Source organism: Lepidochelys kempii, chromosome 8 (genome assembly GCF_965140265.1).
Source record: "Lepidochelys kempii isolate rLepKem1 chromosome 8, rLepKem1.hap2, whole genome shotgun sequence".
Taxonomy (NCBI): Eukaryota; Metazoa; Chordata; order Testudines; family Cheloniidae; genus Lepidochelys; species Lepidochelys kempii.
Genome location: NC_133263.1, coordinates 103,778,787 through 103,800,316, shown reverse-complemented (window position 1 = coordinate 103,800,316; position 21,530 = coordinate 103,778,787). Strand labels below are relative to the sequence as shown.

The window sequence follows — 21,530 nt, the reverse complement described above, 5'->3', positions numbered from 1 at the left end:
TACCTTGAGAAACAGGCAGATGCCACAGCACTTCTTACAACCCTCTTAAATCACAAAACCTCAGATGACTGCAAGTCCTTGGGTCCCATGTATATATTACTATCATGGTTTTCTTGACCCAACTGACATATTTGGATCACAGCTAGCGAGTATCAATTTCTGGTGTGTGTGTATTAAGTGCAATTTTAGGAATTAAAATTTCCCTGTGAGAAGGAAAGATGTGAGTCTGTAGGTCAAGGTAACTATTTTCTTTATTCTCCTAGCTGTAGACAGCCACCAAGAAAGTCACTTTCAATGGACAAGGAGGATGGTGGGGAAAGACAACTACTTTCCCTAGAGGTTCAAAAAGTGTAGCAACTGCACATGCCAGGCATGAACTCCCAGGAGGGACTACTGACCCTGGAAGTCACCCACAGGAACATAGTCACAGGTGAGAACTGACTGGTTGATTTCGAATCCCACCTCTTGAAATCTGGAGGGAATCTGAAGCAAAGCTTTTTGCAACTTTTCTGCAAGAAATAGAGTCTTTTCAATCTGCCATTAGACAGTCAAACAACCCTATTTTCATACCATTAGCTAAATATCCCTCAAATGCAGTAAATGCTCTTGGTATCTTCTGAATTTATATAGAATAAAATACAGATCAAGAGACACTTTAACACTATCCAAAACTTCTGATACTAGTCTGTTTAGATCAAGATGAAAAGCTAGCCCTGAGTGAACAAGTCCGGAATTTAAGGGAAGCATGAAGTCTGAGAACCACACAGGGCAAGAATGGGGTTTCATGTGAAGGGGATAAGGTTTCTATTTTTAGAGTGCTTGCCTTTGATAGTGACGGCAATACAAACGGATACGTATTTTCCCTTGGGACCAAAAGGAACAAGTTCAGCTGACCCCATCTGGTGACTCAAGTTGAACATCTATCGTCTTGGGAGTCCATTCGCCTGGTACTACTGTGACTCTTCCTAGGCATGTTCTCCACACTCTAAATGTGTGTTGCTCTGCAACAGATTTCATTATATCTCCTCCCAGAACAGCAGCAAATGGCTGATTCCATATGGGGTTCCATTCTCTTCTCATTCCCCCATTGCTGGTCTATTGCTAAGGCTACATCACAAACTACTGAACAGAGGAGAAGGTGGCCTGAAGAGCTCACCTCACTGATTTAAGCTCCACTTTGTTGAAGTTGGGGATGGAGAAGTGATCCTAGAGAAGGTGAGATGCCAAAAAGAGTCTGAAGAGCACTAATTGGCCACAGCTGCTGGTCAGAAGAAATGCAACCTAGATTGCTAGATACAGAATAAATTTAGTACAGGCACTAATTGTGCTCTGCTTTCTTTGAACTAGATACATTTTGTATGGGCTGAATACTGTGTATGAGAACTCAAAATGCCAACCGAAGTTATTTCTTCTTCTACTGTACTTTTGGTAGATGTGAACATATTCCAATACATTATTCTAAAGATTAGGCCCCCATCCCCAAACCACAAACACTTCCCCATTGCTTTTTGGGCACGGTAGTGAAGTATATCAAGTTTAAGACTTTAAAACAGATGACCCCCCTATTCCCTCCCCCAAGCCAGCCCAAGAACGAGCCATTAAAAATGCAACATAGCATAAGATGGTCCTTGGTTACATAGCAATGGTGCAAATCTTAATTTGACATCTAGATATTTTGATGAGCCCATTAGATAGAATATTAAAGCAGCCAAAAGATTCAGTGCCCCCTATAGAGATTTTATATAAATGACTTTTCAGATAGACTACAAAATCTGCTTTTCAAAGAAAGATATAAGTAGTACGTTTATAAAACTGATGAGCAGGGACTTCTCAAATGGATATACACCTTTTGGTGAAATTCTGGCCTCATTTAACAATCTGCGTCAACATAGCACACACATCCAGCTTGTGTCTTCTACACTTCTGATATCAGGAAAAATCAAAACATCACACTGTAATGCATACAGAGAAACACCAATGAAGTTTCAGAGTAGCAGCCGTGTTAGTCTGTATCCGCAAAAAGAAAAGACTTGTGGCACCTTAGAGACAAGTACTTTTTTTTTTCCTTTTTGCGGATAGACTAACACGGCTGCTACTCTGAAACCTGTCATTATGCAAGGCACTGAATTTAGCAAAAGCTTATGCTCAAATAAATTTGTTAGTCTCTAAGTTGCCACAAGTACACCTTTTCTTTTTACCAAATTAAATTATTATTCATGGCACTGTCCAACAATGCTAAAGGAAGAAACAAAGAGAGAAATGACTCATTGAAACAATCAACATGAGATGATGTAAGGCACTCTGCTGCTTTAGTAATGGGTGCCAATATATATTTCTAAAACGAATGCCTACCTATTCCAACTAATATACATTAACAGCAAGAATACCGCATTCACCAGCTGCAACCTGACCAGCGTTAAACAACTATTTCACAGAATCTGTTGGTTGGCTTAACAATAAAATAAAAAAAGTAATGAAAGTGTTGCACATAGACGCATGCATCACTATAGGCTGAAGACTGAGGTCCTTATGTAGACAAGACTTCTGTTGTCTTCAATGAGAGTTTGCCTTAGGATATTTGCTCACTAGGAGAAAGAAAATGTGACTTGAACATAGAAATTCTGGTCAGCCAAGGTATCAGCTACATCATCACACCAGATTTCCTCCTCCTTGCAATTCTTCTTCACTGAAGTGTTTTAATTCTGCAGCTCTTTAATGCTTTATTTTTGTCCGAAAGATTTTATGGTGAGGAATGTATTAATTTCAGTACCCTTTTAATTTCTAATATTTTACAGAAAGGGGTATCACATTTCAGTTTTAAGGGATCATTGATATTTAAAAACTGAAACGCACCTCATATACATAGAAGTTAGTTAAGGAAAAAGAAAAGGAGTACATGCATCCGATTAAAGAACGCTTATGCTCAAATAAATTGGTTAGTCTGTAAGGTGCCACTAGTACTCCTTTCCTTTTTGGGAATACAGACTAACACGGCTGCTACTCTGAAACCTGTCATTAGTTAAGGAAAAGAACCAGAATTCCACATCTTGCCGCAAAATTGTTTCATCATGCAGATTCATTATGTGCATTGTCAGAAGTTCTTCATCTAGCATTAATAAATCTTAAAAAAAAAATAAAGCAGGTATCCAAGACCATCCACAGAGAAATGCTCATGAAACTGTGAAATTCTTTAAACACCAAATAGCAGCTGGTCAGCAGGAGCTTATACAAGACTTAGTAGGTATGGAAGCACAACATAATTTATCTTACATAGCCTATATTTTAACTTTATAGCTTAAAAACAGGCAGACCACAGGCCAAATCCAGACCACCAGATACTTCTGAACAGACCGCATTTTTTTTTTTTTTTTTTAAAGCTCATCATCATTGCTATGTGAAAAATGTTTCTCTGGAGTCTGGACCTTGACCATACCTTGGCCAAGAAATTTGGCCCTCTGGAAAAAAAAAAACTGGCTACCTCCGCTTAAAATGTCACAGCTTAAAAAACCCCACTCATCCAAGAAATCAGGAGTGGACCATTATACAGAGTCCATTTCTGAAGAATTTAAGCTTATTTTGAAAAAGTTACTGTGTTTCATGGTTGCAAAGATAACCTACCAAATGCAAACCAATGTACTGTTTTCTTCATGAGCCTGCAGCCAGTGTCCCTTGCTGCTCAGCATCCACAAGCTGCAGGCACAAAGTGAAATGAACAAAACTAACCAATTGCACTACTTCCTACTCAGGACCCCATGGGCAACAGTGAAACTGACACGAATCTGACTCTGCAGGTAGTGCTTGGGACAACTATGTTCAGCAGCAAAAGAAACTCCAAGAGAAGGCTCCTTTGAAGCAGCAAAGGTAGAAGGTAGTTGGGTACCAACTAATCAGAGGTGATAAACAAGATGAAGCCTCCCAGAGAGGTTCAAGGGATCGCATTCAAGAACAAATAAAACAAATCCCACACCCAGGAAATAAGACAGGCTGGGGGGGCTAGGCCAGGCCTCTCATTAGGGCATTTCTCCACATTTTATGCCAATCCCTGGCTTGTAGGAGTCTCACATTTTTTCAAGCCCTGTACTCCAGAGAAAAGTGTAATCTAATTTTGTAGCAATAAGGATACTTCTCCTAGCCTGCAGAATAAGTCTGAATTAATGCACTTCATTGACAGATGAAGAGCAACATTCCCTAACATTTAGGGCTACCAAAAATGAGAACTAAGAAGAAGTGGAATGCAAAAGTCAGCCATGCAATGATAACAAAACCAAAAAAACCCCACAACTCATTACAGCAGTCATTAAAATCAAAACTGGCAGAAGTAGTCTAGGAATAATGAATCCTCCCGGACACCTCACCTGCCTCCTCCCCCCGCCCACTGAGTTTAAAGATAAATAGCTTGAATCCAAGTCTCTTATTTCATAAAATGTTGTTAAATATATGTCATCTATTGAAGCCTATTCACTCTGTTGTGCCACACCAAAGTAGTGATTTGTGCAAGCTCTACTTTCTCTACAGAAAGTTTGTTTTAAGTTTCTTTTCTCTGCAATTTTAAACATACACAAATAATTTTGCTCCAAAAATCTGTACTTCAGGAGATTTATTCTACACATATAGAAGTGAAATGAAGTCAATGGTTTTAATTCACTTTTGCAAGGGTGTAAGAGCAGAATTGGTCCAGTAATAAGAATGTCTGTAATCAACTTAGATATAAGAAAAAGAATAGCAGAGTACTGAGAATTTATTATTAACCTGTATCTGTCCTATCCCTGGTAACCAGAAAACAAATTCTATCTAGGTTCTTCTGCCTTGTTATTCACCAGAATCTGACTGCCAGTGAACACCAACCAAGTTTGAGGAGCCACCTTCAATGGTCATTCTAAATTTTATCTACTACATGTAGAGTCTGACACTGCACTAATTCAAATAAGAGGGAATTTTGCCCTTGACCACAAAAGGAGCAGGAACAGGTCTACAGTTTTCAGTGTACATATGTTAAGCGGTTAGAAAGTATTTTTTAAAATTAATTGCAACCACCACTTAAAAGGGCAAGATCATCCTAAAACTAGTCAAAACTGAAATATACATTCCCATCTGAATTATCTGTCCTCTTCATCATGTGAGCACACTGCTAACTATTGTACAGTTTGTTAAGCCTTTTTAAACCACTGATTTTTTAAATGTAGACTTGGTCTACACAGACTTAACTATGTCACTTAGGGGTGTGGATTTTCTAAACCTGAGCAACGCAGTTATACCAACCAAACTCCTGGTGTAGACAGCGCTATGTTGACAGCAGAGCTTCTCCCATCGACATAGCTACCGCCTCTCGGACTTCTCCTGTTGGTGTAGGTAGTTGGTAGAGGTAGTGTCTTCACTAAGCAGCACAGCTGCTTTGGTGCAGCTGCAGTCAAATTTGGGCCTACCAGCCTTTGAGCATCCCTTTAATACTGCATTAGGAGAATTAGTTACTATTAGAAGCTATATCAGCAAATAGATCCCATTGCCCATCAGCAAAACTTCTTTAAACTTGTGGTTTTGTTTCTAAGGCACACAAAAGAAAGCTGACTAATCTCTAATTTGTAAATAAACCAAAGGATCTCTGCCAACATCTATATTTCATAGCCAAATATTATATTTCTATTGATTTTCATTGCACTGTGACAGAATAAATTCTCCTCTCAGAACTTTACAGATCAGATAAATTGGTGGTAAAATAAATGAGAACACATGCTAGACAAAACTCAAAATGGGTGGGTGGGTGAGGAAGTAGTTCTAAGTCCTACAAACCAGAAGCAAAGGGGCACCTAAGCAGGTAATCAAGATTTAATGTTCTACAGTTCCAAGTTGAACTCAGATGACCTCTGAAATCAATCCAAGATCCCGTTAAAAACACTCCTTACAATACAGCCAGAAGTTCACTTGTTGCAAACGTGAACAACTATGTGGTTAAATGCAGTGTTACTGCTATGTTAAATGCAGTAACATATTTGTGAGAGACGCTGTCTTTTCAGGTGCGAAGTCTCAGAACTGGGTCAAGTTAATGGTTATCTGAATTTAAGTGACAGATTAATTCAAACATTGTTAACTAGAGTTATTCTAATATTAGAATATTGTGATGCAAACATCTGTCTATGTTAATCCTGATTAGAAAAACTAGTAGTGCATGAACAACAGATTGTTTGTTTTCATTATTACATGCAATTGATGGTTAGTTGTCTTCACAACCATGGAAGATGTTCTGGTCTTCCACCTGCTAATACAATTCACAGAGCCACAAACCACATACAAATACTACGGCCACATTATGCCAATAATCCATTTTATTAAATATTATCATGCCAAGAAAAAAGCAAGGAGAGGGAAAAGGTGTTTTAAGAAAGCAGAAGTCACTTTCCTGCTACAACTTTAAATACAATGCTAGCTGCATATAATTTTATAACATGTTTTAAAGAGGATGTATTAGAACCATGGATTTAATTTACCATAATCTATGTAAGAACAGACCATCCCATTCCAGTGTTTAGGTAATAAGAGGACAAAAATTTAAACAAGTTGGCATATGCTTATAATCCTGATGCTGCTTCCTTTGGGGAAGAACCCTCCCCTCCCCCCCCACACAAATAAAGTTCCATGGTTTTCAACAGGAGCAGGATCAGCTTTTCCCTTCGTGACTTTTATTTGAGCCTTGACACTGTAGCATATTTAGAATATAGAAAACCATGTCTCTGCCCTGAGGAATTTAACTCTACCTAAAGTGCCATATTCATCTATATACAGGCAACTGCATACATACAAACCTAATGAGGCCCCTGCAATAACATGTAACATTGCATGGGTTTGAGGTTAAAGGTGACATCTCACATTAGATTCTCCTTGCTTTTATTTGTATCTGAACTATAGACACTGGACTGTAATGAAGAGCAGACATCCTAGACTGAAGCCATTGGGGGTCTAGAGTCAATAAATGTCAATATTCTAGTCTAGGGTGTGAAGGACAAAGTTGTTTCCAGAACTGTGAGAGGACAGCCAATAGACTTACCTCCTTTAGAGGCTTTATGATTTCCCATGCATCCTGTTAGTCTGTAGGCTATTCAGACAATACGTCAACTACTCACAGATATGGGTTGCTGGGCAGACACAAATTTTGCACTAAAAAACCATCAACTTTTTATTGGCAAAGGTTTAAATTCAGTTCTAGTGTAAATGAGGGCAATTCCAGTCACTTTGGCCCAAAATGTCTCAATTACACAATTTAGCAAGGGGATTTAAACAACCACTACTTGAACATGAAAAATTCCAGCCCCTTAAGTGAATTTTATCATACTGTGGATAAAGAAAACCCCTGGAACCAACATCATCATCATCATCTTCCCCCTCCCTGCACTCTTGCAGTTAGAAATTTTATACATACCCACATAAGCCAGCCTACACATTCTTAGTTGGACAGTAAGAGTTGGTCCTCTAAGACATTGAGTGTAACCTTCTAAGAGGTTCTCAGCACCTTATAGTACTGAGTCCTTAATACTTAAATTTCATCCCAGAGTTAAAACTGTACATAAAGAGTTAGAACCCCTGAAAATAAGGCTTCATAAAAGAAATACTGACAACCTTAACTACAGAAGCACTGCTTTAAAAGTCTACTCAGCACAGGTTTCATAGCTCAGGTTTCAAAGCTCCGTTGCACAGCAATGTTTATGAAGGGGCTATTAAAAAGTTATTTTCTGACCAATTCAGCAAGGTAGGCCTACATACTTCAGACATTAACATTTTCTTTTCATATGCTAGCAGCCTCCACACATCGAGCTGTTCCAAGGGCCATCTGAAAACATAATACCAACACTAAAAGATTTGGGGTCATCTAAGTTGCTTTTTACTATAGATAGGCACATATTAGCTGTTAACATGAGAAATTAGAATATATTTACTGAAATTATGATTGCCTATCTAGTAATGAAGGGAACAACCGAAAGGCAAACTGAACTTCATTAAACTTTCAAGAGTGGCATTTAGGAATATGTCAACTATGCAAGAATTTAAATGAGTGGTGGTCAGCACTCTCTCCAAAACTCTATCAAATCTATTTTGGATAAAATGTCAAAGTTACATGAGAAGGTAGCTAAGGCCAAAAATATTAAGAAAAGCTTTAAATAATCTAATTAGCCACATATCTAAAGAAACAGAACAGTCTACTCTACTGTACCAGATTATAAAGTCACATGCAAGTATATACTTTGAGTACAGAGTCTTCCAAAATTCTCTTTTAAACCTCTCCAACAATATGCGAGTGCACATATGCTTTTATATAATAAAGGAAGTCTCCACTGCCCTTTTATTCTGCATACCACAGACCTTGAAATGTACATCCTGAGCTAAACAAAAATAGAGGCATGAAGTCCCCCTGCTTATTAAGGCTGCTCTCATACAGTTATACAAAGCATTAAGGTTACAGAATTCTGACAGTTTAATAATCAAACTATGAATTCTAGTAAGTTTAATGAAAAAATGTAACCAACTTTTCTCCTCTGATTTATCAGCCCTCTCCCCCACTTCCCACTCACTCCTCCCTAGCGGACACAAAAGAAAAGCCCTCTACCCCAGGCAAACTTGGAACAATACATTTTCGAGACACCATTTCTAGAAAAAGTTACATTTAAACCTTCCATACAATAACCTTTTTAAACACGACTAAAGTAGCCAAGAGTTTTCTCCCAGAGAATGCATTTAAAAAAAAAAAAATCCAGTGCAGGTCTAGGATTACAGAGAATAAAATCTGCCAGATCCTAGAAACTATTTAACTGAAATTTAATTAACAGTATTTAAAACGAAAGAAACCGAGCGTGTTAAAGGATTACAGGCTCCACAAAAGACATGCAGGTAAAGATACTAGAAGAGAGCACTGAATGGGAACTGATCAGCAAATTCATCATCTTCAGCAATGAGCGAAAGGGAACATAGAGTAGAAAAGGGGGGCACTTGTCTCTCTCCCCCCACTGCCCCCCCCCCGGTTTTCAACTACCCTCTAAAGGGCATTTAGCTCTCGAAGCTTGCCGAAGATAAGCCATTAAACCCCCCCCGGCTCCACAGACAATGGGTCAGAGTCGTCGCAAAGTTTCCATGCATGTCCGAGCCAGCGGGGCGGCAGTTCTCGCCCCGCAGCGCGCCCCGGATCTCACAGCCAGGAGGAGCGAGCAGCGGCCGCCCAGGGCCCGGGGGGGGAAGATGGTCCCGGCCCTGAACGCAAGTGGCACAGGGCAGCCGGCTCCCCCTACCTGGAGGGTCCATCTCAATGTAGAAGATCAGCTCGGTGGAATAGGGCATCATCACCTCCCGCCAGTCCGGGTCATCGCCGTCCGTGTCCCACACCGTGTTGTACATCGCGCCAGGCGGCTCCCGCGGGCGGCGGACGAACAGCGAGCGGCGGGCGGGGCGGGGCGGGGGGGTTAATGAAGAGTCCTGCAATAACTTCCCCCCCCCTTAGAATATTATTTTAATTACAAAAATTAAAAAAACAAAGGGGGGGGGCGGGGCAGGAGCCAGTCTCTGCCTCGCTAGACTATCGCGACAGCGGGGCGGCCGGGACCCCTCGCCGCAGGAGTCCCCTCCCGGAGGCGGCCGGTCGCCCGGATAACGCGCCGCGACGGGGGGGGGGGGTTGTTACGGACCCACCGAGGGTCCCCGCCCCCACGGCTGCCTGAGGCGGGCAGCGGAGGGCTCCGCACGCCGCTGCCCCCCCAGCCCGGGCTCGGCCAGCGCTACCGCCCGGCACGGAGCAGCCCCGCGCTCGGCTCAGGGCAGGGCGGGCAGCCCCCGGCGCCGCGCTCCCTGGCCGGCTCGCAGCCCCGCGCGCAGGGCGGAGCAGGCGGTTCCCAGTCCCTCGCGCAGTGCCCGGCTCCCAGCCCCGCTAGGTTTCATTTTAAGAGGCTCGGAGGGGCCCATCCCAACCGTCGCCAACCGCCTCTTGCTGAGGACTAAACCACTCCCCCCGCGAGGAGGGGGCTCGGGGGAGGGTACCGCCCCCCTTAACCCTTGGCGCGCTCCCCCGGTTGCTCAGGCAAGAGAACGGGGGAGGTGGTAGCGTCCATCGACCCGGGCGAGGGGGAGTGTGTGACGCTGCAGCGGGCGTAGGGACCCTGCAGCGGGACGGACGCGTGGGAGATGCCCGCGGGAGCCCGAGGCAGCGGGTGACGTCTTCCAAGAGCCAGGAGCAGAGTCTGAATCGCTTGCTAGCAACCCCCCCCCCTCACTGTAGAGAGAGGTGGTACGCTCCGGAGCTGGCCGGCCCGGCGGGGGCTGCTGCCGTGGAGCTCGCGCGCCGAGGGGGAGGGGCAGATTAGTTTAACCCAGTTGCCAGAGCGGCAGTCTTTGTCTGAGAGAGCAGCGAGCTCCGGGATTGGTGGAGGGCGCTCGGCCAACCAACTAGCCAATCAGCTGGCTCTGAAGCCGGCCGGCTAGCTGGGGATTGGTTGCAGGCCCCAGTTACTAAGCGGGTAAGAAGGGGGGGTGGGGTGGCAGATAAAGAGGGACGGAAAGGCTCGCGCTGCCCCTCCCTTTTCTCCCAGGAGTGGGGGAAGCTCCACCCACTGGGGGAAGGGACGGGGCTGTCAATGCTGTGCACCCCCTCGCTGCCGTGGGGGAGGGGCGCTGCTCCCCGCCGGACCGCGGGGGGGGGGGGCTCACAGTGCCCCACTATTGACCCAGTGCCTGAGGGGGGGGGGGATCTCGGACTTGCCCAGCACAGGCTGATTCAGAGATGGGTCATGGGGCCCCTGGCTGTCTGACTGACTTGGGGGGGGGGGGGGGGGGTTGGAAGGATCCTGCAGCGAATGACTGCGGGGTGGGTGTCGTGGGGCGGCAGTTCCCACCCCTGAGGGTGCCCCACTGCCGAGCAAAGGGAGCAGGGTGGCTGCCTGGCCGCCCTTCTCCCCCCTGACTGAGAAACGGGGACCCCCTCCATTGCCTCTGGCTGGGGCAGGGTGACAGTGAGGGCCCCCCAGTCACTGATGAGTGGGGAAGGCCGGTGTGGTGATGGGGTGCTGCCCTGACTCTCTGCTGCCTATATATAAGGCAATTCTCTGGGTACCTTTACCTCGCAGCTCTGAATAAGCCATCTTCAGAGGCACTCCCCTTAGAGCCCTTCCTTTGCTGAACCAGTCTGAGCCATCAGCCCCCCTTCCAGAATTCAACCAGCCCCCCAGAATTCAACAGCTTTGCCTGTGGAGCTGAAGCCTTTCCTCCCTACACATGCGCCACCCCAGGAACAAAAAGTACATGGATTCAGAGCGAAAAAATCCTTCCTTCTTGCCTTTTCAATCTCTTCAGCCTCAGAGACATTCTGAAATATTCAAAAGCTCCCATAATATAAGGCCTTACTGAGCTGTGAGTGTACCCAATTCCCCCTGAAGTCTAGGGGGACTCGGAAAGCTCAGCTCCTCAAAATAGGTGCTCTGCCCTTTACATGATGCAGAATATACTTGCATCTGCTGAAGTGAGCTGTAGCTCATGAAAGCTCATGCTCAAATAAATTGGTTAGTCTCTAAGGTGCCACAAGTCCTCCTTTTCTTTTTGCGAATACAGACTAACACGGCTGTTACTCTGAAACCTGTCAGAATATACTTAAACTCAGAGAGAGAAGAAAAGTTTGTGGTTAGATTTCAGTGTTGTAAGAATTTTATTTCAAAGATTCAAGTGTAAATGGAAAACGTGTTTGATTCATATACTGTCCTTTTAAAATTATATGGATTTATAATTCTCTCAAGTGTGAGCAGGACCAAGACCTTAAAGTCACTGAGAGGTTTGCCTTTGACTTCAATGGGTGCAGGACTGGGCTTTTTTTACATGCTTTGTTCCACTATGAACTTGAATGGATGTTCCTGAATGAAACATACTGCTGTATTAACCTATGTAAAACGTTACACATTTTATGTTTTAGGATTGTGAACTCAAATATGAATATGGTTATTCGACTGACTATTGCTACCATTAAAACATTGTTCTCTTTAAAATGAATAATAACACTATTGAATAATCACTGAATTTTTACACCTCAATTTATATTTTGGTAGTGTTATAAAATGAAAGACAAAGGATCTACCTGCCGATGTCTGGCTTCATTCCTGTAGTGTCTGAGAATAAGATATTGCCTGTTGTAATATTACAATAATACTTTATACTTTTACAACACTCCATCCAAGGGTTTCAAAGCACTTCACAAACATTAATGATTTGGTGCCTGATCCTCTTAAGATGTTGAGCACCCCAACCTATTCACTTGTGAGGTGGGAAAAAACCAAAAAACTCCAGAATAGCACAAACACTGAAGGCAGCTTTTAATTTTGAAAGAACTTTTGAATTACAAAGACCAAACATTTATACTTTATGAAAGAAAATTTGATATATTCAGATACTGATGGACTAATGCCGAGAGACAGAGAGAATATTCAGATATTGATGGACTGACTACATACTAGGACAGTGGCTCTCAACCTTTCAAGACTACTCTACCCCTTTCAGGAGTCTGATTTGTCTTGCTTACCCCCAGTTTCACCTCACTTTAAAACTACTTGCTTACAAAATCAGACATAAAATTACAAAAGTGTCACAGCACACTATTAGTGAAAAATTGCTTGCTTTCTCATTTTTACCATATAATTATAAAATCAATTGGAATATAAATATTATACTTACATTTCAGTGCATTGTATAACAGTATAAACAGGTCACTGTATGAAATTTTAGTTTGTTCTGACTTTGCTAGTGCTTTTTATGTAGCCTGTTGTAAAACTAGGCAATATCTAGATGAGTTGATGTACCCCCTGGAAGACCTCTGTGTACCCCCAGGGGTCTGTGTACCCCTGGTTGAGAATCACTGCACTAGGAGATACAGAAACTTGGCCTGTTCAGCTCAGTGAAACAGCTTTAAAGAGGAAACAAACAACTGTTCAAACACAAAGAAAAGCCCCTTCTAGAGACTACAAGCCAGTATCAAGAACCATGGAAGGACAACTTCAGTTTGCTAGAGAGATCTATGCACTGTGAAGCACTGGTCAAGGAATAGTTTAATTTGCTTATTTTAGCCACACTGTAAAGTACAGTTTATTGAAAAGAAGAATAAGTCATTAATAACGTCTCCTGTCTTAGCGCAAGATAGAAAGCTTATAGTCTTGGAGAGGAAACATACTCCATATTTAGGTGAAACAGAATGTGACTGCAATATCTAAGGAGTTGAATAACTGAAAGCGTACGCCCACTTTAAGAGAATGTGGGAAGGACTAGGCTCAGAGATTCTGAAGTTTGCTGATATATCTCAAATAACTTCCATGGCAAGTAATTGAAAGAAAGCGCTGTTCCAGTAACAGAACTCCTGGAGGGATAGCCAGCTGCATAAAAGCATAAGACTGATTCAAATAACTTGCTGTAGATACATTAATTTTATATTCACATCCACAAACTCACTGATTAATCCATGATAACCAAATATTTCTTTCTAATTTTTAAATTAAATTTCTTGGGCTAATACAGTCTTCCTGCTCCAGCTTGCTCAAAGAATATTGCCCTGTACAGAAACTGTAAAACTAATATACTGTGTGCATATATGATGAAATTTAACTTGGTGCTGAGGGGTCGTGCGAAGCTGTCACTTAAACCTGGTGGTGGGTAAACATAGGTAGAAATTGAAAAGCAACTGAACAGGGATTGTGTGTGCTGGCTGCACGTGGGTCAACATGGAGGGTGTGGATGTGGTGAAGGCAATGGGATATATCACTTTGCAGACCCTAACACTCCATCAAGTGGCATGAAAAGGCTACAATCACTATTGCAGCTTCAGGGAGAAGGAGGCCCTGGCTGTGGCCCTGGGTTGGACTTCACCCCCTCCCCCCCAGATCTGGTTATTTGGGCTTTATGCTGGTGAAGTGGATTTCATTCTGATCATTTACATGATGGATGCTCTATTTTCACGGCATTGTCGGTTACACCTTAGTGGCATTTTCATTTTAGTGGAATAAATTTAGTTATTAACATTTGTTTTTATCCTTGCTGCTTTACTCAGATATGTAATTTAATGCTAAGGAATTTATGTAATGGTAAACAAAAGGACCATTCCTTGACATAAGTCATGTAAGAAAAAAAAGTTTATGAATTTGTCACAACTGTGCTTAAAAAAATTGTATAGAATTACTTGGCTGCAAACACTCATCCATGTGACACTCTCCTTCCTACTTTCACTGATGGCCTTCCATGCTAAAGATCCTGTGAAGGGACATGCAATGCCTTAGTTTCTCTCGCACAGACATTCTTGCTCATGCTTCCTCTCCATGAATCTCTCTTTTATATACACACACACTGATAAACTTGATATAAAGGATACCAGCAGCTAAAAAGCTACAAAAGATTCAGAGATGTGCACCATACTGTGCACATTAGTGCTTAAAATAACCTCAGATCAGAAAATCAAGATACAAATAAAATAAAATACTTGGAGTAAAGGGGCCAATGGATTGAGACCCCCTACTTCCTAGTGGGGCTAACCTTGCCTAGGTGAAGTTCTATGTATAGCCCTATGGCTGTCTTCTTTAAGATGGAGTGGTTGTCCAATGACCAATGACATGGTCCCAGCATAGCATGCTCAGTCTTGATCCAAGCAGCCTGTTCTGCTAAGCAAAATAAAGAGCGACAGCTCTTACAACTACACAGTCCTCACTGTCTGATTTGTGCTACTAAATAATAATAAAAGTCTAGAAATCAGCACAGTGTCTGCTGTTTGTGGTGCACTGCACATTAGGTTCCAGTGTCAACTGCCATAAGCGCTCTCTCATTTCCTTAAATCTGACAATTTGCACTTCAAGGCAATATTAAATATTGAAGTTTTGAGTGCTTCCATGTGTTTTGGAAAAAGTCAAATGATCTTGCAGTGGAACATGCTGAACATAGAAAAGCCATTTGAGCCAAATTGCTCACTTTCCTCTTTCCACAGACATGATAATGTGATATCTGACAACCTAATGTGGGTCACAATATGCTTATATAACTTGAGGGGTGGATGGGGAATGGGGGTCAAAGCACTATGGGTGAAATACAGTAAAACAAGGAGAGGTATTTGGGCAGCTCATATGCTTTCTGATGTTACTGTGATCCAAATACTGGGCTCATCATCAGCAAAAACCCAGGGCCCGCGTCCTGACAAAGGGAATTTCTAGAAGACGATGGGGATAAAAATGTTCACTTACATAGTAGGGAAGAAAAATTCCCTCCACTGCATTAAGTGCTGGCCGAAATTCTTTGCCCTGCGTTACACAGTGAGTCTGAATAGATGAACATAGTGGGTCCTTCAGGCCTTCAATTCTTTTAATTTATAAAACAATCAGTTCTAATGAATTGCCAGTTTCCCGGATGTGCTCTCATTCGGCCACTTCTAGGAGTGATCAGCATTAGGTAGAACAGTCACTAACAATTTGGTTTAGTTTACATTAAGTGTGGTATTGCCCGTTTTCCATCTAAATAGGATTAAAAGAGAAGGAAGGACAGAGAGGTAGGCCATTTACCAGAGTAGCTTTTACTTGGACAATGTTTCTTACTGGGTAGTGCCATAATAATATATCTGCAGAAATACCATCTCAGCCTGTCAGAAGCTAAACAGGACTACGCCTAGCCAGGACTGGCATAGGAAGCCACTAAGGAAAATGCAGGCATTGCAGGAAGTGGCGTTTGTAGGTTTCTTTCTACTCTTAGTCAGTACTTACCAATGCCACAGCAGGGTATCAAGGGGCAGTGGGACCCTGGAAGTGCCATCTTCCACAGATGATGTAAAACTTGGATCCTTAGCATGTCATGGCATTTTTCATAAGACTAAGGGTGTTAACCCCAGGTGCCAGTTTGGGTAACTATTTTGGTTTCCTAATTTCTTCATGCACTTTTAAGCAGAGATGGTATTACTATTTGTTCTTGGCGAAATCCTGGCCCAGTTGAAGTCAATGGGAAGTTTGTCATTAAGATCAATGGGACTAGGTTTCTAAGTTATTGTTTAATGTTATTATGCACTGCTAAACAGCTCCTGCATTCCAGCCCAGTATAGCTGCGTTGCCACAGTGAGGAAAAAATTCTGGTGAGAGTACCTATGTAGTATCGAAGACTGTATATTACATAGAAAACAACAATAGTGAAAGACCACTGGATTGCAAAGTCAAACACTAAAAAGTTAGGAAATGCCTTATCTATTTATGGTTGCCTGTGCAACCTTAATTCTGCCCCCTTGTGTGTCCATCCTGTGCACTGAATGAGGCAGAGATCCTGTGGAGAAAAGTAGTGCCATCATGTAATTAAAGCCTATATCATAATGCATCTGTACAAGGGAGCAGAATGAAGGTTGCACAGAGAATCATACATAAAGCATTTCCTAACTTCACAGTGTTTAGCTTTGCAACCTAAACAATATTCTTCTAGCAGCTTTTTATATGTCATTTCCTGAGTCTCTTTTTTTAAAAAAGGTAAAAAATTCTGTTACGTACCACTCTAATGACCCACCCATACATCCCTAAGCGTCAGAGTTTGAATGCAAAACCCTTTCTGCTCCGCAGCACAGCCTTCTGCCCGCTAAGCAACAGGACTAATGGCAGGGTGCTGCCACTTGGATGGCGGCAGAGGCCTGGCTCTTTAGAATGTTCACGTTCAGTTACTATTTTGACAGATTGCCAACATTTTCCTGAGGAACACAGGAGACAGAAGGGAAATGGCAATTTTACAACTCAACCGAATAGGGTTGCCAACTTTGATTGGCTGTATTCCTGGAGGTTTTCTCCCATGACACAGTTTTTAATTCCTGGAGACTCCAGGACAATCCTGGAGGGTTGGCATCCCTACCACCAAACCAGGGATGGGATTTCATGGAGAAAGTGAAAGTTGTGTCTCTAGGTCGCAGGCTTTGTCCCTGACAGATTTCAAAGGCCTGCTGCAAACAATGGCTGTAACAGAACTCAAAAAAGGATGCAATAATATTTTATAATGGAAAGTGTTAGGCAACCTAAATCTAGGGGAAATTACCAGTTCCCCCTATAATAGAAGTAACATAAAATATGAAAGTTAATGAAAATGAAATGACCTTGATACAAAACAGAAGTTTTCAAGCCTAATTGGAAGGTTAGATATTTGTCCCTTGTTGGGCCAGTTACCTTGGCCCAAATCCTGAGCCCAATCTGCAGCTAAATGGGCAGGCTATGCTTTAGGTTCTCTACAGAGGTGTGTATGGAAAGCTATTCTTCCCCAACAACTCTGCTCTCTTTACTGTAGAGTGAGATTGCAGTAGCTCCTCCACGCCTACCCTATGGGGCAATGGCATGGAGGATCCATAGGCCCTTGTACCATTACTCCTACTGCCTCTCCCTCCATAAGTCCAGCTATGTGTTAGTGTGTACAAAGGACCCTACAGACTAGATTCTGCGGTTCCTGCTGTATCTTGAGGCCTTTGTGGCCATGGAGCAAGGCTTACTAGGTGCCACTTAGCAGGCAACTTCCAAGTACACTAATAACTTAATATTTTACTGATGACAAACAGCAGCTAAAAGTCACACTGTTAAACAGAGCAATACATCAAAGAAGAACCCTGACATACCAATTGTTTGAGTCCTCACCTGATCCCCATTTACACTGGCTAAAAAAAAATGCGTTTTAAGCAGCTGCAGTTACAAAATTACCATCCCACACTCACTTCCGCTCTTGTGCTCTGCGCCAGTGTAATTTTTCAAAACCTTTTATTTCATCACTCGGAGAGTGTGGGACACTTGTAACAAGTTCAGAAAAATTAGACAGCAAGAGAAAAAGAGGGTTCCCCCCCCTCCTAATCCTGAAACCAGAACATTTTTGAAATGTAACGCTAGGAATTTAAAATATTTCTCACTTCCTCTATTCATTACTTTAATGTATTGGAACGACTTCTAACTCATATTTTTTCCAAGGAATGCACAATAACCACTCTGTAAATGCCACAGGTCTGACTTTAAAAGTAGCCGTATAATTTTATTCATCAAAGAAATAAATAATCCTAATATCTTCCTGTAATAACTATTTTTTCCAACATATTGCTACATGGCTTATTCACTATCAGTACAATCATGAGCACGTCAGTAAAAAGGAGATATTCAGCAGAGCGCTCAGAGAGGAAATCTTGGGTCTGTTCCCTGCTCTGACACAGTCTCACTGCACAGCCTTGGGCAAGTCAGTTAAGGCAAAATTTCCAAAATTCCCACTAATTTGTGAGTGCCTAAATGTTTGGGTGCCCAACTTGAGGCATATTTGGAAGCCAAAATCAGTGGCCACTTCTGAAAACGTTGGCCTTAACTTGTCTATGGCTTTGTCTTCATTGTTCAAAGAGGTGTGTTTTTACTATGGGATAACTAATGGGGATAAGCTATCCCCAACTGTAAAATCCTGGTGGAGCCAAGGCACTAGACTAGGTGGTAGCTAGGTAAGGTCAGGTTACCATTACATGTGACTGACCTCGCCCTATTTACCTTGTGATAAAAGCTACAGTGTCTTGTCTCCATCAGGATTTTACAGCGGCACAGCAGGCACTATTAATTATCAGTGTTAGCTACGCTGCAGCATTAGTAAAGAACCCACCTTTAGTGTGGTGAATGATGCATAGCCTGTGCCTCACTGACCCCTGCTATGAAATTTACCCACCCAAGTGCTTTGAGATATATCTTTGGTGCAGCTGCACTAGCTCATGCCAGGACTGAATTGAATCTGACCCTATTATACAATAAAAATGAACAGGCTTCACACTGCCATGTGGGAGACTTGGGTTTGGCTCAGAGTCCTGGCTTCTCTCTCCCTGAACTAGGAATGCTGCTGAGGCAGTTCTCTTATCCCCAGGGTTGGGGGAATGGAGGAGTGCACTTTGCATTGACAGATCTATAGTCTAATCCTCAGCAGCAAGAATGGTGATTGTGACCTGAGGCTTCGGGTGGGGGTGGAAGGCACAGAGAAAGGTAGGGAGTTCTCAGGGGTATGAGAAAGTCATATCGTTTCTTAATAATAGGCAGGGCCAAACATTCAAATACAGGATGTGTTGGATGGGACTATTTTCTTTGCACATTTGCAATTCATGCCTTTGAAAATGACCCATTTATCAAAATGCATTGTTGCTTAGCTACATGCATTTTCCCCGTTCGTTTTCCCAGAAGGAAATATGCTTATATTTGCTTTGGAGATTGTTTTTCCTGACTTTCCTCGCCTAACAGAAGCAAGTGTGAGAAGAACAAACCTCTGATTACTGAGCAAAACTAGACTATCGTCTAAAATTGTATTTTACTATTATTTTGAAGAGAAAACATGACAAAGTGATACCTTCATTGCAAAGCTGAGACACTGGAAAGAAAAGCGTTAGAGCATGAAATAATTGCAGATCAGATCCTTAAAGACCTATGTTGTTAGTTTGTCTTTTGTATTAAAATTTCTCCTTTTCTACTGGGGATTTCTTGACCCACAGTGTAAATTCTATTGAGTAACACTGGGCTCCTGTGAAAAAAGCTATCTATTTCCCAAGACAGGTGGAAATTGAAGGCACTGAGAAGTCACTCTGTGCCTGTCTGCCTGTTTTTCTAATGTACCCATCACCGTGGAATCTAGAAGCATGCAGTCACAACCTATCCTTGCAACAAAGCTTGATGCAAACTCTGTCCACATATTTATTCAAGTGACACCATCATAGGACCTAATCACATTAGCCACACCACCAGGGGCTCGTTCACCTGCACATCTACCAGTGTGATATATGCCATCATGGGCCAGCAATGCGCCTCTGCCATGTACATTGGCCAAACCGGACAGTCTCTACACAAAAGAATAAATGGACATAAATCTGACATCAGGAATCATAACATTCAAAAACCGGAAGAGAACACTTCAACCTCTCTGGCCACTCAGTAAAAGATTTAAGGGTGGAAATTTTGCAACAGAAAAGCTTCTAAAACAGACTCCAACGAGAAACTGCTGAGCTTGAATTACTATGCAAACTAGATACCATTAACTTGGGTTTGAATAGAGACTGGGAGTGGGTGGGTCATTACGCATATTGAATCTATTTCCCTATGTTAAGTATTCTCACACCTTCTTGTCAACTATCTAAATAAATTTGTTCGTCTGTAAGGTGCCACAAGTCCTCCTTTTCTTTTTGCGAATACAGACTAACAGGCTGCTACTCTGAAACCCATCTAAATGGGCCATCTTGATTATCACTACAAAAGTTTTTTTCTCCTGCTGATAATAGCTCATCTTAATTAATTAGCCTCTTACAGTTTGTATGGCAACTTTCACCTTCTCTGTCTGTATATCTTCTTACTATATGTTCCATTCTATGCATCCGATGAAGTGGGCCGTAGCCCACGAAAGCTTATGCTCTAATAAATTTGTTCGTCTCTAAGGTGCCACAAGTCCTCCTGTTCCAGTCACATACAGTCAGCGGGAAGGTGAAAGAGCTGCTTTTCACATTGTATTAACTCACACCTACCCTATGGGTGCTACAGCAGCAGAACTAGGGCGCCATTGCTATGCTGCTGTAAATGCCACGTGTCGATGCGGACCACAGTGATGGAAGTGGTTCATCTTTGCTGTAGGAACTCATCTCCCCAGGAGATGATAGCGAGGCCAATGGAAGCATTCTTCTATTGACCTAGCTGTGTCTCCTCCGGGGTTAGGTCAGCATAGCTACAGCACTCAGGTGTATGGATTTTTCACACCCCTAAGTGCCATAGCTACATTGACCTAAGTTTTAAGTGTAGACCAGGCCTTAGTTATATTGTCCTTTCTGATACCGTCCTTCCCTGCTGCTCTGGGTAGCTGTGAAGAGAAACGATCTCCCATGAAAGGCAACCGATTCTTCATATAGGAGGGAGGCCTCAATTTTCCCTACGGCACCACAGCAAGAGAAGAGAGAATAGTGGACAATGGTCTTTTCCCACAGCCCCTTGCTATGATTCTGGTGCCGTTTTGGGGGAGGGTTTCTGAAAATTATTTTGAACATGCATCAGACAGTTGAATAGTCCAGCATACCAAATCCTAAACTCTATGTGGCATTTTAAAAACATCCTTTGTTTAGCAGAAACACCCCCTGAAATTGCTGACCCCATCCACCCTGCTTCTAGGAAGAGCATGGCAGCACAGTAGAGCAGAGAACCTTCTGGAGCAGGCATCTCCTACAATGCAAAGCATTCTTGCCCACCCCAGTAGTTTAGTTTCCTCATGGCACTGCACCCATGTACACATATAGTATCTCTTATTCCTAGCCTATCGACCAGCTGTGTATCTGACACGGAGTCTCTACCTGCTGGTGTGTTTATTACCTCTAGGATCAAGGCTCTTAAAAGGATTGTGAAACATCGAAGGGTTAGTGTTTGCCCTACATTATGCTGACAAAGCATAAAATGTTTATTGTCTCAAAAAAGAGAGATTGAAAGAGAGAGACACAAGGTAAATAGCGTGGTACTGATTAATGGGCCAACATACCGGTGTAAGGTTTAATACAACAGTTTCCAGGCCAA

The 21,530-nt window shown here is 42.5% G+C and overlaps 1 protein-coding gene across 3 annotated transcripts in view; it reads right to left on the bottom strand.

Annotated features, from left to right (window-relative positions):
• PIK3R3 (phosphoinositide-3-kinase regulatory subunit 3) overlaps positions 1–21,530 on the bottom strand; it is a 349,039-nt gene that overhangs the window by 34,193 nt on the left and 293,316 nt on the right. The window contains exon 1 of one of the 3 annotated variants that reach the window (XM_073357840.1): positions 9,270–10,058. The exons of the other annotated variants lie outside the window; for them this stretch is intronic. Coding sequence (XP_073213941.1) covers positions 9,270–9,375 — 106 coding nt within the window. The 5' untranslated portion in view covers positions 9,376–10,058. Of the gene's footprint in view, positions 1–9,269; positions 10,059–21,530 lie in introns of those variants that run through there. 3 annotated transcript variants of the gene reach the window in all.